Below are 16,389 nucleotides of genomic sequence, written 5' to 3' on the forward strand. Positions count from 1 at the left end.
GGGAGAGAGCTCTCCCAGCGCTGCACGCACTCGGCATCCTGATGGGGTTTAGCCTGCAGTGCTGGGAGCTGCGCTCCCAGTGCTGCGGCACTGTTTACAGTGAGGCTTTACAGCGCTGTATCTTGCAGCACTCAGGGTTTTTTTTTCACACCCCTGAGCGAGAAAGTTGCAGCGCTGTAAAGCGCCAGTGTAGCCAAGGCCAAAGTGACCATTGATTACACAGAGCCACCTTAAGGCAATGGGTATGGCTACTCTTGAAATTTCAAAGCGCTGCCGCGGCAGCGCTTTGAAGTGTGAGTGTGGTCGGAGCACCAGCGCTGGAAGAGAGCTCTCCCAGCGCTGCACGTAAACCACATCCCTTACGGGTGTAGCTTGCAGCGCTGGGATCCGCGCTCCCAGCGCTGCGGCACTGATTACACTGAGGCTTTACAGCGCTGTATCTTGCAGCGCTCAGGGGGGTGTTTTTTCACACCCCTGAGCCCAAAAGTTGCAGCACTGTAAAGTGCCAGTTAGTATGGGGCATGGTCTTTCTTTCACTACAGCTTTTATCTGCTATTTGTAGCCAAAACCAGATTTAAAATCTTTTCCCATTCTCCTGGCTTTGACTGCCCTGATGCAGCCACAACTTTGGTCTTATTTAAAACCATTTTAAATCTTGTAAAGCATTAAGTTACCTTAAGAGTTAAATGCTAAATACCAAAATTAAACAACACTTATTTCCTGTGTCTGGCAAAAGTATTCTCGGTTTTGCAACTTTAAAACAATACCAACTCATCTCAAACTTATAAAACACAGATTGTACACACCGGGAGTGTTCTTTAGCAAATTCAACTAACTTATTCATAGTCAAATGATTCCACTTAAATAACCTCTTGCCTGGATTATTTACAGAAATTCCTTCAGAAATAGGGCCTATTTTTCCTTCAGAATGACTGCAAAAAAACAAGAATTTCTTTTCATAACACCTTATTTTAAGATTTGTACAAAGTTTCACAGCTTAATTCCCTCCAGTAACTACAGAGTTAACTTCTCACTTTTCTTTCCTTAAATCACTTGCTTGTCTTCCAATTCAAATATTATTTTAGGGATCTGAATTTCCCATGTTTGCATTTACTGCATCCTTTACTTCTGCCACTATGCTTTCAAAGTTTTCAACCCATTTCCCAATTTTTCTTTCTGCTCCCTGCCTGCTTGTCTGGGCCCGATCTATTTCCCCTCACTGCATTATTCCTTTCCATGGGCACAGGCTTTGTTTCACTAACAATTTAGCAAGGAGGCTAAATGATTGGAGGTTAGCTAATGTAACACCAATATTTAAAAAGGGCTCTAGACGTGATCCCAGCAATTACAGACCAGTAAGTCTAACGTCGGTACCGGGCAAATTAGTCGAAACAATAGTTAAAGTTGTCAGACACACAGAAAAACATAAACTGTTGAGCAATAGTCAACATGGTTTCTGTAAAGGGAAATCGTGTCTTACTAATCTATTAGAGTTCTTTGAAGAGGTCAACAAACATGTGGACAAGGGAGATCCAGTGGACATAGTGTACTTAGATTTCCAGAAAGCCTTTGACAAGGTCCCTCACCAAAGGCTCTTACGTAAATTAAACTGTCACGGGATAAAAGAGAAGGTCCTTTCATGGACTGAGAACTAGTTAAAAGACAGGGAACAAAGGGCAGGAATTAATGGTAAATTCTCAGAATGGAGAGGGGTAACTAGTGGTGTTTCCCAAGGATCAGTCCTCGGACCAGTCCTATTCAACTTATTTATAAATGATCTGGAGAAAGAGGTAAACAGTGAGGTGGCAAAGTTTGCAGATGATACTAAACTGCTCAAGATAGTTAAGACCAAAGCAGACTGTGACGAACTTCAAAAAGATCTCACAAAACTAAGTGATTGGGCAACAAAATGGCAAATGAAATTTAATGTGGATAAATATAAAGTAATGCACATTGGAGAAAAATAACCCCAACTATACATACAACATCATGGGGGCTAATTTAGCTACAACAAGTCAGGAAAAAGATCTTGGAGTCATCGTGGATAGTTCTCTGAAGATGTCCATGCAGTGTGCAGAGGTGGTCAAAAAAGCAAACAGAATGTTAGGAATCATTAAAAAGGGGATAGAGAATAAGAAGGAGAATATATTATTGCCCTTATATAAATCAATGGTACACCCACATCTCTAATACTGTGTACAGATGTGGTCTCCTCATCTCAAAAAAGAGATATTGGCACTAGAAAAGGTTCAGAAAAGGGCAACTAAAATGATTAGGGGTTTGGAATGGGTCCCATGTGAGGAAAGATTAAAGAGGCTAGGACTCTTCATCTTGGAAAAGAGGAGACTAAGGGGGGATATGATAGAGGTGTATAAAATCATGAATGATGTGGAGAAAGTGGATAAGGAAAAGTTATTTACTTATTCCCATAACACAAGAACTAGGGGCCACCAAATGAAATTAATAGGCAGCAGGTTTAAAACAAATACAAGGAAGTTATTCTTCATGCAGCACACAGTCAACTTGTGGAACTCCTTACCTGAGGAGATTGTGAAGGCTAGGACTATAACAGAGTTTAAAAGAGAACTGGATAAATTCATGGAGGTCAAGTCCATTAAGGGCTATTAGCCGGGATAAGTAAGGAATGGTGTCCCTAGCCTCTGTTTGTCAGAGGATGGAGATGGATGGCAGGAGAGAGATCATTTGATCATTGACTGTTAGGTCCGCTCCCTTTGGGGCACCTGGCATTGGCCACTGTCAGTAGACAGGATACTGGGCTAGATGGACTTTTGGTCTGACTCAGTATGGCCGTTCTTATGTTCTTATGTAAGAAGGGTGGGCTTCTCAACTAATCTCCACCCCTCTCGATCCCTTTCCTTACCAATATCACTCACAAGGGTCACCCGAATCATCCCCCATGAGGCTTGCCACCTGGACAGAATGCACAGACAATTGGTATTTTAATTGTTTATCATTTTCTCTAGATGCCCGGTACACAACTTTTCCCTTTTTTTTCCAGCTCCTCTTATTGCTAAGACCGTGAATAGACACACTTTCAACCTTCTTTTTTCATACTCACAAACATGCCGCCTGAGCTGGCCAGGCCCAGGGGTAGAAAAGAAAGAGAGAGAGAGAGAGAGGTGAGCAGGAGGTTATCCTGTGCACAGGTTGTCCAGAGGTACACTGCAAAAATCTCCAACTTGCTTCTGCTTTTGGGTTTTTCCCTCCCTGGGGTCTCTTGGCGCATCCCTTTCAGAGACATTTGCTCAGTATTCCAGTCCAGGTCAGCTGCCTGTGGCTTCTTCAGTGCCCGCAAACCACACTGGCTCCAGGGTCGCAAAGGCGGACTGTTGGGTCTCACTGGGCGGGCAACCTTTGCAAATGTAATCTCAGTCCTGTAACTTGTGTTGCCTTTGTTTGCCTCTGTCTGTATTTTCACAACCAGTTGAGGCCAAAAGCAGTTTTTTTCTTGGTATTTGGCATGGTCTATGTTGATTCTTGACCTTGAACGCAGAGCAGCTTTTTCTTTATCCCTAGGCCAAGCTAAATTTTTCAAATTAACCCGTTCCTTTCCCTCTTTGCTTTCATTCTTAACTAATTGGGGATATAAAGGAGCCAAGGGGGTTGATGAAGTGGCTTGGGCTGGGAGGCATCCCGATCCTTTACATTTTGTTTTTAAATCCTGCACTTGAGTCTTTAATTTTTCCTGGGAGTCCTTCAGATTCCTCACTCAGGACTCATGGAGTCTCTTTGTAGCTTCCTCTCACCAATAGACAAAGTGCTCCCACTGTATACCAGAGGCCTTTGGTGATGTAAGGGTTCCTTTGAGGTATGTGAGTTTAGCTAAATCAAAGGTACCTTCTATTGGGAATTGTTTAGATGGATTATCACACACGTAACAGTTCCAATTTTCTAAATGCCTGCAGGGTCTAGGACCATAATGCATGTACATGTAATATAAAAGGGTGCCCTTTGGTGGTGAGGGGGAATTCTTAAAGTGTCCCCCACCCATTTTCCAATCACACACGCAGAGGAGGGCGTCCTGTCTGCTAGCAGCTCAGAAGCTAAAGAAAGGTCTCACACTCTGCGGGGAGGACACCTTGTCCACTAAGTCAGCAGCTCATAAGCTAGAAAGGATTTCCCACACACTCTGGGAAATGCCCTGTCTGCTCAGCAACTCATGAGCTAAAGAAAATTCTCACTCTCTCACCTCCCTGGAAAAGTGTCCACTAGGGTCAGTGGCTCATAAGTAAGGTGCAAATTCCTATCCGCTGGGTCACAAGGTTCGGCTGACTCCCCTTGCTTTCAGAACTCCAACATGGGGTAGCCCTGCTGCAGCTGGAGTCAGCTTAAGCCGTCAACTTGGTCAGCAGCTCATACCCTTTTTTATTTTTTTTATTTTTCATTTACACACACATTCACTCCCCATATCTTGATGCATCTCATTTAACAATAACCGTAATTCATTAACAGGTGTGTTGTAAACAAGACACGAGAAGTCATTCTTCTGCTTTACTCTGCGCTGGTCAGGCCTCAGCTGGAGTATTGTGTCCAGTTCTGGGCACCGCATTTCAAGAAAGATGTGGAGAAATTGGAGAGGGTCCAGAGAAGAGCAACAAGCATGATTAAGGGTCTTGAGAACATGACCTATGAAGGAAGGCTGGAGGAATTGAGTTTGTTTAGTTTGGAAAAGAGAAGACTGAGAGGGGACATGATAGCAGTTTTCAGGTATCTAAAAGGGTGTCATCAAGAGGAGGGAGAAAACTTGTTCACCTTAGCCTCCAATGATAGAACAAGGAGCAATGGGCTTAAACTGCAGCAAGGGAGATTTAGGTTGGACATTAGGAAAAAGTTTCTAACTGTCAGGGTAGTTAAACACTGGAATAGATTGCCTAGGGAAGTTGTGGAATCTCCATCTCTGGAGATATTTAAGAGTAGGTTAGATAAATGTCTATTAGGGATGGTCTAGACAATATTTGGTCCTGCCATGAGGGCAGGGGACTGGACTCGATGACCTCTCGAGGTCCCTTCCAGTCCTAGAGTCTATGAATCTATGAATCTATGTATGGACTCAATACAACATTTCCCTTATTCTTGAGGCGGTAACAATCTCTCAGCACCAGTGCATTAACCGTATTAACCTTTTTGAGGACCTCAGAACCACAATCACTAACCTAGTTAAGGGTGGCAATAAACTATTCCTCAGAACCGCAATAACTAACCTTACTGGAGGGTGGAAACAAATTCCTCTAAACTGCTCCGCATCTGATCTTGTTGCAAAACAATTAATTTGGATGGTGTAAGCCCAAAGGGACAGACGGTCCCATGGCAGTCCTCCTCTGATACCCCAATAGAGATTTCAAAAGGTCTCTTACCTCTATTGTGGCACCATGGGGGTTGAAGGGGAAAGGTCTGGAGTAATTTATCGCTGTCCTAGCCAAGTGTTTGCCATCCGAGTCACGGAACCAAATTGTGGAAGAATAACACAGTCTTCGCTCTTAGGTTGGTTGCAACATGTCAGAGGCAGTTTATTCTCAATCAATTGCAAAAAGGGGAGAGTGCACAATGGCAGGTCTCCCAAAAGATAAACAATTAAGGCAAGCATTTATACCTTTTGTTCCATACAGTAATGATCAACATCTACATTTTGTTTATACATATTCCTTCCTGATATCTTTCTTGCCTCAGCAGTTCTTTCTATAGTCTGTGTTCCATTCTTATCTAACACAAGGTCAAAACAATCTCTCTTACAGTCTGTGCCTATTTACTTTCTCACTTTCTATCTGCCTGAACCCTGCTTTCAAGTCTCGCGTTATTAGAGTCAGCGTCAGCCTGACTTTGTTAGCTTGACTCTTGCTTGATTTCTAGAGACAAACTATGATCTCTATGTTCAATTCCCTTTATCTCCTTCTCCACTTCCACAGTTTTTACCACATTTTAATATATTGTTTCATTAAGATCCTGCAATATATCCTGACCAGACAAGTTATATACCATGAAAAGTTCACTCCAGTATGAATGGAATTGCAGTTAACAGCTAGTATATTAAGAGAAGCTGTCAAAAAAACAGTGCAATCCTCCTTTGGAGTACAATCTACTTGTCATGGGCAACATCATAAGTGGCAAGGTTTTTGTGAATGAACTGTTTGTGTAAATGCTATGTCTGCTCTCCATTTTAATCCCATTAAACATCAGGTTCAGTGCTTGTTAAAACAAAGAACTGAGCAGCATAGCCATTAAATGAAGAAAACATGATCTTTGTTCTCCCCAATGACTAAAAGAAGTTTTGCTAAAACGTGGGGGTGGACGCAGAAATTGTATCCATATCTCAGCATGAGCAGTGGGTTTAATAAAAAAAATCAGATTCCATACACCGGCATCACTCTGTCCCTACACCGTCCTTCACTTTTGTTGCTTAATCTTTGAAGTATTGAAAGGTTTGGGTAACCTTTCTTTCATTTCTATTATTTTTACACATACTGTCTCTAGGGGGCATTTTGCAATTATGTATTTCTCTGAACAGCAAGATTCCACTAGTACCATATGTCAAAGTTCTTTTTTTAGTCTTAGTGCCTCCTTTTATATAATGAGTTGATTTTTATGGTGCACTTGCATGACCCATACTTGCTTGGGTTAGAAAGCAAAGCATTTTATTCCCCTAGTTTCTTCAAGGAGCCCATCTGCAAATTTCTTTTCTACAGGCAGAGTCTTAATGGTCCACTAGCGCAACATAAGAAAACTGAAGGTTGCTTCCTATTTCAGTGATACTTGATGATGTGCTTCTGTTGGGTTTGTGAAATTATTACTCCCCACCCCACACACTTAGCTTCTATCACATTAAAACCAGTACTTCACTGTTCCATTTTTTAAAAAACGCTGCAGCATTTTAACATTTTCTGAGAAAAATAGACTTTTTGGGTTAAGCAAAAAATCAATTGTCAACTCATATTTAAATCCGATTGTATTAATTCCCACCCTGTTTGTTATAGTTAAGTGTTCATCACCTTATTTAACCCAAGCCACTTTCATCCACCACTGATCCATTTACTTGGTTTCTTTTTCCCCCCATCATGCAGACAGAGCAGCTGGTTACTCTTTGGATTCTCTTTATTGTCACAGTTGCTGGAAACTCCATCGTGCTGCTCTCTACGTGGAAGAGGAAGAGGAAATCCCGAATGACCTTTTTTATAACACAGTTAGCCATCACAGGTATTGTCTGGGAAGGGGGATATGGACTGGGATGAGGGGTAAAGTTAAGACCAGCAGTTTTCATTACTTTGATATGGGCAAATACAAGATGAAATGTAAATAATTCAGTTTCCATGTATAATAAAGACTTCTCTTGAGGGCAAATTCAGCCCTGGAGTAAGCAGGTACAACTCCATTGAATTCAATGCAATAGCTATTTGAAGTAGGCTTGAATTTGGTCCTTGATCTAAAAAGACACTCCACTAGTTGTGATGAACACAGGTGCCAATTTGACAGCTTAATGGAGGCTTATCTGGGAGTCTGAATTTGTGCCACTTCCCTGTTCCCAGGTGTCATCACAGACCTGTTTATATACACTGAATTAGAATGAGTCTCCAGTGCTCTTCTGCTAAAACCTTTTAAAAGACTAGTATCCCTAAATGCATGCATACTTTGCTGCAAGAAAACAGCTTCCTATCTGCAAAATCAGATGTTCTGGTTTGTCACAAAAATGCATATATAGAAGTGCTAATGGGAGGAGGGAGGCACTGTTATCTAGACTGGGAGAAAAGAGGTCTCATCCACAGCTCAGTGGAAAACGACTCCTAGTGATTGCAATGGGTTTTGCATCAGGCCCTAAATGTATAAAGTTGATAGGCAATCAGTGTTTGGTAAAGTAGTAACCGTGCCAGATAAGAATGAAATCAAACCATGACAATGAAAAGTGCAGATATGGTCCACACCTGTGTTTAAAGAGCACTCATCCACGGCCTTTGGAATGACTGGATTGCAGATATTTTAAAAAAACCTCCAGTGAGAATAGAACCAGAACCCATAACAAAGTCCTCCCAATAATCCCTTCTACAAAATGATGCAAGTTGAAGTTTGCACTATATTTATCATCATATGCAGCATATATTTCAGGAACAATAAAACATTTCTGATAAAGAACAACCCCATATGTTCCCCTGCCCAATGACTTCGCAGCTATCCTTAGAAGCAGCAAAGAATCCTGTGGCACCTTATAGACTGACAGACATTTTGGAGCATGAGCTTTCATGGGTGACGAAGTGGGTATTCACCCACGGAAGCTCATGCTCCAAAATGTCTGTTAGTGTATAAGGTGCCACAGGATTCTTTGCTGCTTTTACAGGTCCAGACTAACACGGCTACCCCTCTGATACTTGACAGCTATCCTTAGGATTCTGAGATGCAGTTTTTGTTTAAATTGGAAAAGTAACTGCATAGCTTCCTCAGCCTCTTACCCCCTCACTTTACAAGTAAATGAATTCCTGCTAAATGGGGAAGTAAAGCGGACTAGATTCTCTCCTGTACTAGAGTGCTCTTTGGCACAGAAGTGAGTGAAGAATCAAAGAGCTCATTACTGCTCCCTGATTCTGAGGGCCGGCCCATCCTGCAGGTGACCTAGAGCAGCCCAACAGCAGCTCTAAATTGCACCAGTGGCATAACATTCTTAATGAACCGTATGCCAGTGAAGGACAGATGTAGCACAGCTCTGCTCCACCATGCCATGACTCCAGAACACATCCCATCTGCCAGGAACTCTTCAGGTTTGGAAATGGGAACACTTGTACCAGCAGGGAGTTCCCATCTCTCGCTTAGATTAGATATCTGAGTAGTGCAAAGGGGCCAGCCTATAACTCTGTAGACAATCTGGGCCAAGGATTTTTACAAGCTAAGAAAGCATATATTTGTGGTAGTTCCTTTGTACAATACTGAGAGATTATTGCTGCTGTTAATTTCATATAAATCATACATAATGAAAGGTTTTGCTTATCACTCTTTTCAAGGGTGCGTCAGCAGCATTTTTCGTTAGAAAGCCTCTCCTTTCAGGTAGATAAGAGCATGGGCGACACCTGACTACTGCATTTGGGGAGGCTCGGAGCAACTGCTGGAAGCTCCCTAAAAGTGGGAAGCTAGGCCCCCTGCTGTGCCCTGAGGCCCACCACTTCTCAGCCTCCTCCCCTGAGGTCCCACCCCACTACCCACCTGGACAGAGGGATGCGAGCTGCAGGTGGTTGGGAGCCTTGGGGGAAGGGAAGGAGTGGAGAGGGGGAGTGAGGGCAAGGTCTTGGGCAGGAAGAGGCAGGGCAGGAAGAGGAGTAGCACAGGCAGAGCAGTGGGCCGACACGCTTCTAGTTTGGGGGCCTCTTTTACCTGACACCCATGGATAAGAGGGTACTGTACTTATAGTAGTGCTGAGATCAGTGCTTCATTTGTAATGAAAGAGGTGCTTGGGCTATGAACTGCCAAGCCCAGCACAAATTAAGCACTGGCTGAGATGCCCCAATCAAGGCTTGAGACCTGTCATGCTCGGCATTGTACAAATGAGCAGGAGAGAGTTCCTGCTCCACAGAGCTCAACGTCTAGGGTTAAGACAGACCAGGTGGAAAAAAAAGAAAAAGGAGTGGCAGAACGGGAGGAGGGAGGATGGGGCAAAAGTCAGAGAAGCATGTTTTGCAAAATCAATTGATAGTCTCTGTTTATTACCTGACTACTCATTATGGGATAGCAGTGTCTTGTAGGCATCTCAGCAAAGGAACATCTGCAGGAGAGATTTAAAGGAGGAGAAGGTGATGGCCCTCACCTGTAAGGGCCAGCACAGGAAGACAGGCATTGGTGTCAGAGCAAAGGCAGGCATCAGCCCCTCAGGAACACTAGATGAAGGGTGTTATCCTAAAGAGAAACTTCCTGTTTGATGCAGTAGAAAAGGAGGAGCTAGTGAAAAGATGCAAATAGATGAGTGACCTGACTGGAGCAAATGAGCCAGGATGATAGTCCCAATGGCAGCATCTTGATTGGACTTAAGGAGGGGAAAACTGGAGGAACCAGGGCCTGAGAAGTGGAGATTACAGTAGTTGCGGTACAAGACAAAGGCACAAACAAGAGTTTTGACAGTGTGGAGAGACAAAAGCGTGTATCTTTGGAATGGTACGATGAAAGTTAGGGCATGTCTACACTACAAAATGGAATTGACCTAACTTACTTTGGCATATAGATGCCATAGTAATTATGTTGCTTGTGCGTGTCTACACTTTGCTCCTTGTATTGGCGATGTGTGTCCTCACAGGAGTGCTTCCACCTATTGAACTGTCAGTTTGGGGCATTGTGGGATGGCTTCTGAAAGCCAGCAGCAGTCAATGTAACTCGGTGTCTACGCTGACACTGTGTTGACCTAACTACATCAACAAACTCGATGCCTCTTGTGGCGGTGGAAGTAAGTTGGTGTAATGGGTGAGTTTCATCAGTGGGGGTGAAATTTTAGTGTAGACAATGAAGTCAAATGTAAGATGCCTGGCATTGACCTAACTCTGTAGAGTAAACCAGGGTTCAGAAGGGGCACAGGGAAAAGGAACAAAGTTTCTCATCAGTTTACTTTTAGAAAAGGGATGTGCTCCATAGATAGAGAATAGGATTGTCACTTGAGACAGGACCAGGTAAGGGACAGAGGTGATTGGTGAAAGTGTTCATAGCTGTCAGGAGAGAATTGGGTAGCCAGACAATAATATTAGCTGTGAACACATTAGAAGGGGACAAGGGTTAGAAGCTAAGCAGCTGAAGTTAACTTCTTCTTTCAGAGGGAAAGGATGTCTTATTCTTGGCTGCAAAGAGAGTAGAGTAAAGATTAAAATTCAAGAGGTTTAGTTTAGACTCAAACCCTCTTGCAGTCAGGACGGTGTGGTGCACACAATCTCTCATCCTTCAGAGGTTTGCCCATTCCTAAATTTAACCCTCAAGCTAGCTTTTCAAACTCAAACCCTACAAGTGCTCACATACATTCAACCACTTGCTCCCCCTTACATCGCAGCAGTGCTCTTTGAAAACACACCTGGAACTCAGGTCTGCAATTTAAAGCAAACTGCCAAAAGCTAGGAACAGTCTAGTACTTTAGACTAGAGTTGACTTTCATTTTATGATGCAGGAACCAGACCTTTAAGTTTAATTTATTCACACCCAAACCCTGGATGAGTCCCTGTGATTATTTTGGAGTGAAGAAATGGTATTAATGTAGGCATTTAGCTTTGACGCTGTTGGGTTTTTTTTAAGAAGATATCAGGGTACATAAAAAGTCAGCAGTGGTCAGCATTCGCTTATACCAGGCTATGAATTGTATTCAGTGTATTATGAAAAACAATGACTTATCAAATCATTTTGAGACATGCCAGTAGGTGGTATACATTCAGATCCTGTAAGATAGAACCTGAATTGCTAATCTTCTAGCAAAAGATGTTACTGCTTATTCAACATTACTACTTTGTTCCATTTCTGAATTCTTAAAATATTTATTGTTTGTGCCCCTGTGGAGGTGGAAAATGGATTTTGCTTTACTATTGCAGTTATTTCCAAGCTTATTTTTTTATCCTCAACTGTGGCTGGGTGCAGGGTTAGGAGAATGTGGTCTTTAATTATTTGAGCAAAAAAATAAAATGAATACAGGGAATAGAAAAAAACAACATGTCATCCTTCATACCTGGCTAGTTAATGAGCTATGTTGCACCTGACAGTGAGCTGCTATACCAGACACAAGAGTGGGAATAAACTAATTAGAGCACTTCCTCCACCCACACCCCAAAATAAAATGGTTCATGTTGTGCTTGAGGACTTGCAGATTCACAGAAATGAGACTCAAACTGGACCTCTCCGAGGCCCCACTTGAACAAGGTACTTAAAGATGGTCCAAAGTTTATACATGTCCAAGGTCCTGTTGACTTAAAATGGACCTACTCAGATGGGTGTTCCTTCAGCAAAACTTTAAACAAGTGCTTAAATCCATCCCTACTGAGCAAAGCATATGCTTAACTTTAAGCCCCTGTGATGTTAGATTAGAGTTAAGGATATACTTAAATACTGTGCTGAACTGAGATATTAATCCTTAGGCTTCAGATGATTGAACAAAGAGGAGCTGTACTAAGCTCATACATAATTTACTCTATTGTATCCTTCTCTTTATATTTGTTATCAAACATAGGACATGATTCAGCTCTCATAAATCAGGTAATTCAATACCTCCACTGAAATCAACAAATTTACACCAGGGTAAAACTAAGGTGAGGAGTGAATTAGGGCTATAGTGTAATTACATTATAAAAATATTTTACTGTTTTCCTTTCTCTAGAAGCTGACTAGCAATATATTGTGCAGCTAGCTTTAAGATTAAGACTTGTATCCTAAGAGAAAATCCAGAGTTCACATGGCAAAGCAGTTTTTAAATACTACCATTTATTTGTAACTGGACTGTAGATGTTAAATTTTGGGCAGTACAATGAGAATGTAGTTTGAATGGGGTGCTAATGATTTGTATCAGAGCAGATGATGAGAAGCAATTTATAAAACAGTCTTTGCACAAACTGATACTGAATATTTTTTCTTTAAAAGCACTTGCCCAATTTACAATAGCACAGTTCCAGCAATGCAACTTTAAAGTGTTAATGAATTACAGTGTTTCTGGAGAATAATTATTCTATGAATTTAGATTAGTTTACCCAACCCTACCAAATGAGAGCTCTTGGGAGATTTTTTCTTATTCCACTGCTCTGACAGTTGACAAGTGTGTTTCTTTGAGTCAATAGCAGAGCTGGACAAATTATGCAATTTGTCACATAAATTATTCATCTAATTTTCCATCATTTGACCAACTCTATAACATAGCTGACAAATAGCAAGTTATTTGTCTATCATTCAACCAGCTCTAGATACTAGTGATGACGGAAGCTATGAAGGTTCACGTAAGTGTCCAAAAGTTCAGCAGTTTATATCAAATCTTAAGCTATATATTCAAAACTTACTCCTGGAAAGCTGAACTGGAAATCTCGCTTTATTGTGATTCTTTTTTTTGCTTTGTGTGGAGCCAGAAGTACTATCAGAAGAGCTTTAAGAGCTTCTGTTTTCATAGGTCTCAGTTTAGAAAGTCACTTTAGCACATGCCTAACTTTGGGCATAGGGTATGTCTACATTGCATTTACAGGTGTGATTGCAGCCTCGTAGACTTACCGGAGCTAGCTTTAATCTAGCTAGCTGTGGAACCAGTGCAGGCTGTACAAGCCCACCCTGAAGCCCAGGTGTCTAGCCTCCACTGAAGCAGATGCTGCTGCAGCTTCACCGCTCCAGTACTTGAGCTAGCTTGAGTATGTCTATACATGCTGCAGTTACTCCCTGTGATTGCAGTGTAGATAACCACAGTGTCATTGACTTCAATGGTGCTACTAGTATGCTTCCAGAAAACCAGAGCCATGACCAAGTACAGAAATACAATACAGAAGCAGGAACAGCAATTTACCACTTCTCCTGAACTGCACCATACAAGTTTCATTTTGTTGGTGACAAGAGCTGTAAAAACATTTTGTTACAAAAGATAGTGTAACTCAATGGCCATGTCGTAGCAATGAAATAATTCTGCATTAAAATAAGAGTTAACATTCAGGTCTCAGGTATGACTCTCCCTTTACCAAATGTAATATTATTGGGATCATTCTTCTAATCAAAGATTTAGTTCAAATCTTTGTCATGAATCACTTTGAATTTCAAATTAAGTACTGACTCCTGTGAGATAGCTTCATAATTAGTAGGGACGATATTTTGGAAATTACCTCCATCTCTATCTCAGATGAAGAACAACAAGGCAGCTGGTCTATTCGGGATCCCCTCTGAAATCTTTAAAGACAGTGGACCAGAGCTAATTCGGCAGCTTTACCTGCTTATCCTTAAAATCTGGATAAAGGAAGAGATACTCTCTGAAATGAGAGATGCCCCAATTGTCACCCTCTTCAAGAAATGGGATAAAGCAGATTGTGGAAATTATCAGGGTATCTCCCTCTTAGCTATTGCAGGCAAAGTTCTGGTGCTGATCCTTGCAACTCGCCTTCTGACCCATTCCTTGTGAGCTCTGGCGAGTCACTTATGGTACATCAACATACCAAGCAGCAGCCTGGTGCAGCAAGTCTCAGAGGCTGGGTCTGCAGGCTAACACTACGGTGCTAAAAATAGATGTGTAGACATTCAGACCTGAACTCAAAACTTAGGGCGGAGGGTGGGTTCAGAGCCAGAGCTCCAGCCCAAACCCACACAGACAATACTGTCACTCTAAGATCAGGAAAGGCATAGCTATGATAATCCTTTGCATATTGATAGTGCCTTACATCCAAGGATCCAAGATGCTTTACAAATGTTCATGAATGGCCTGACGCCATAGAAAAAGTATTATCCCTATTTTATGGTTTAGGATACTGAGGAACAGGCAAGCAACTTGACTAAGATTACATAGGAAGTCTGGCAGAGCCAGGCACTGAATCTGGACTGCCACTCACATTTCTTAACCGCACAAGCATCTACTTCCTCCCTAATCCCTAAAGCTACATGTCATATAATAGCAGAAGACTCTGACAATCTTCATGCTGCCTGATTTTTCTTCTTCATACAAAGTTTTTTTAAAGCGGCTGTTTCAGTTCATGATCCATATGAATGCATCTGCATCTGCCTGTATATATTACTCATAGAATCATAGGACTACAGGGGACCTTGAGCAGTCATCTAGTCCAGTCCCCTGCACTCATGGCAGGACTGAGCAGTGGAGGTTTACAGCTCTCACTTATTCTTTCCTAAAAACTAAGTACAAAAGGTATTTTTCTGGCTGATTCCCCTGTCACGCTGCCTGAAGTGGTTCACAACCACGCGTGCCTACCTCAGGGCAGACTGTCAAAAACAGGACAGAACCCAATCTGGAGGTATGTTCTATAATTAGATTTCACTAAGCCAGTAGCAGATGTGAACTCCTGGATCACTATAACTGTCATACTATGAAGTCACAGACAATGCCCTTTGACTTTGCAGTGTATCTTGCCACCCAGACAAACTGGACTTAGTGATGAATGCATGGGCGGCAGGTATCATGGCTGGGGGAGGCTGTGCCTCCCCAAACAGCTGGCCTGGGTCCACCCATGCTCTGCCCCCAGGCCTCTCCTGCAGTTCCTGGCGCTCTGCCCAGGCTGGGGCTGGTGCCGTGCTGCACGCCCAGTGCTCAGATGACATCGTCTGGCCACTCAGCACTGCGGGACTGGAGGTGCTGCAGGGTGTTCTTGGCTCCTGTGGGGAAAGGGAGGGGGAGGGAGTTAGCTTCCCCCAATGGCTGGGTCACTGGCCACCCGGGGATGAATGGCCACTTACACCAAACATCACACAATGTTTAGGTTGCTTCCATTCCCAAGAGACCAGTCATGTACCCCAGATCTTACACCAGAGACAACACCTGTAGACCTTCCTGTTATACACTACCTAGAGGTGTTTTAACTAGGAAAAAGAAATAAGAATTATTTACAGGTTAAAGCAAGCAAACAAACACATAGGGTGACCAGATGTTTTTAAAGGAACAGTCCTGTTTTTAAGCCCTCCTGCAGGTGTCCCAACTTTTTCTTAAAAACAGGCAAATTGTCCCATATTTTCTGTCTCCCCCACATCAGTACTTGCAGGTACTGCTGCTGGCCAGATTCCTGCTTGCCGGATGCCTGCCCATCAGCATTGAGTGGGGGAGCAGGTCCAGTGACTGACAGAGGGGGTGGGTGCGCAAGGCTGGTGGTGGGGTGAAGATACAGAATGCAGCGCCAGCTGCTTCCCCTGCTGGTCCATCAGGATAGTGCCTGCTGTGTCTCTCGCTGTCCCCTCCCTGCTTAAGCCCCTTCATGCCCCCCAACCTGGCTGCTTCTCCATAGCCTCACCTCCCAGAGGGGCGTGTTCCGCTCCCAGCGCTGTGCAGAGAACCAGCCCCTGGCTGGAGTGCTCAGTTCACCAACAGTCTGGCTGGCAGGCTCCTTCCTTCCTCCTCCCACTGCCCTTGGCTGGGCCAGTGCCCCAGGAAAGCCCAAGACCTTCTGGCCCAGGGCGCTGCACAGCGCTGGCACTGGGAAGCTTCTCTGACCCTCAGCTAAGCTCTGGAGTGGCAGGAGCGGGGAGCGATTTCCAGCCTGTTTACACCCTGGAACCTCAGCAGCCCCATGGGCAGGGGCTTAGCACCCTCTTCACCCCCCACCCCGGGTCCTGCCCCCAGGAAGCGTGAGACTGCCTAGGCAACCTCCGCTGCTGAGCCACCCCTCTGGCTGGGTTAGCTGAAGCTCCTGCAGTCAGGTTCCCTGGGCCCTGGTGCACAATGCATCCTTAGGGCTTAACCCCTTCCTGCCTGTGCTGTAACCG

The 16,389-nt window shown here is 43.4% G+C and overlaps 1 protein-coding gene across 1 annotated transcript in view; it reads left to right on the forward strand.

The window, feature by feature from the left end:
- The window catches only part of NPSR1 (neuropeptide S receptor 1), a 99,661-nt gene that overhangs the window by 16,069 nt on the left and 67,203 nt on the right, over positions 1-16,389 (forward strand). The window contains exon 2 of the mRNA XM_050938047.1: positions 7,077-7,209. Coding sequence (XP_050794004.1) covers positions 7,077-7,209 — 133 coding nt within the window. The remainder of the gene's footprint in view (positions 1-7,076; positions 7,210-16,389) is intronic.

This window comes from Gopherus flavomarginatus, chromosome 2, assembly GCF_025201925.1.
Source record: "Gopherus flavomarginatus isolate rGopFla2 chromosome 2, rGopFla2.mat.asm, whole genome shotgun sequence".
NCBI lineage: Eukaryota > Metazoa > Chordata > Testudines > Testudinidae > Gopherus > Gopherus flavomarginatus.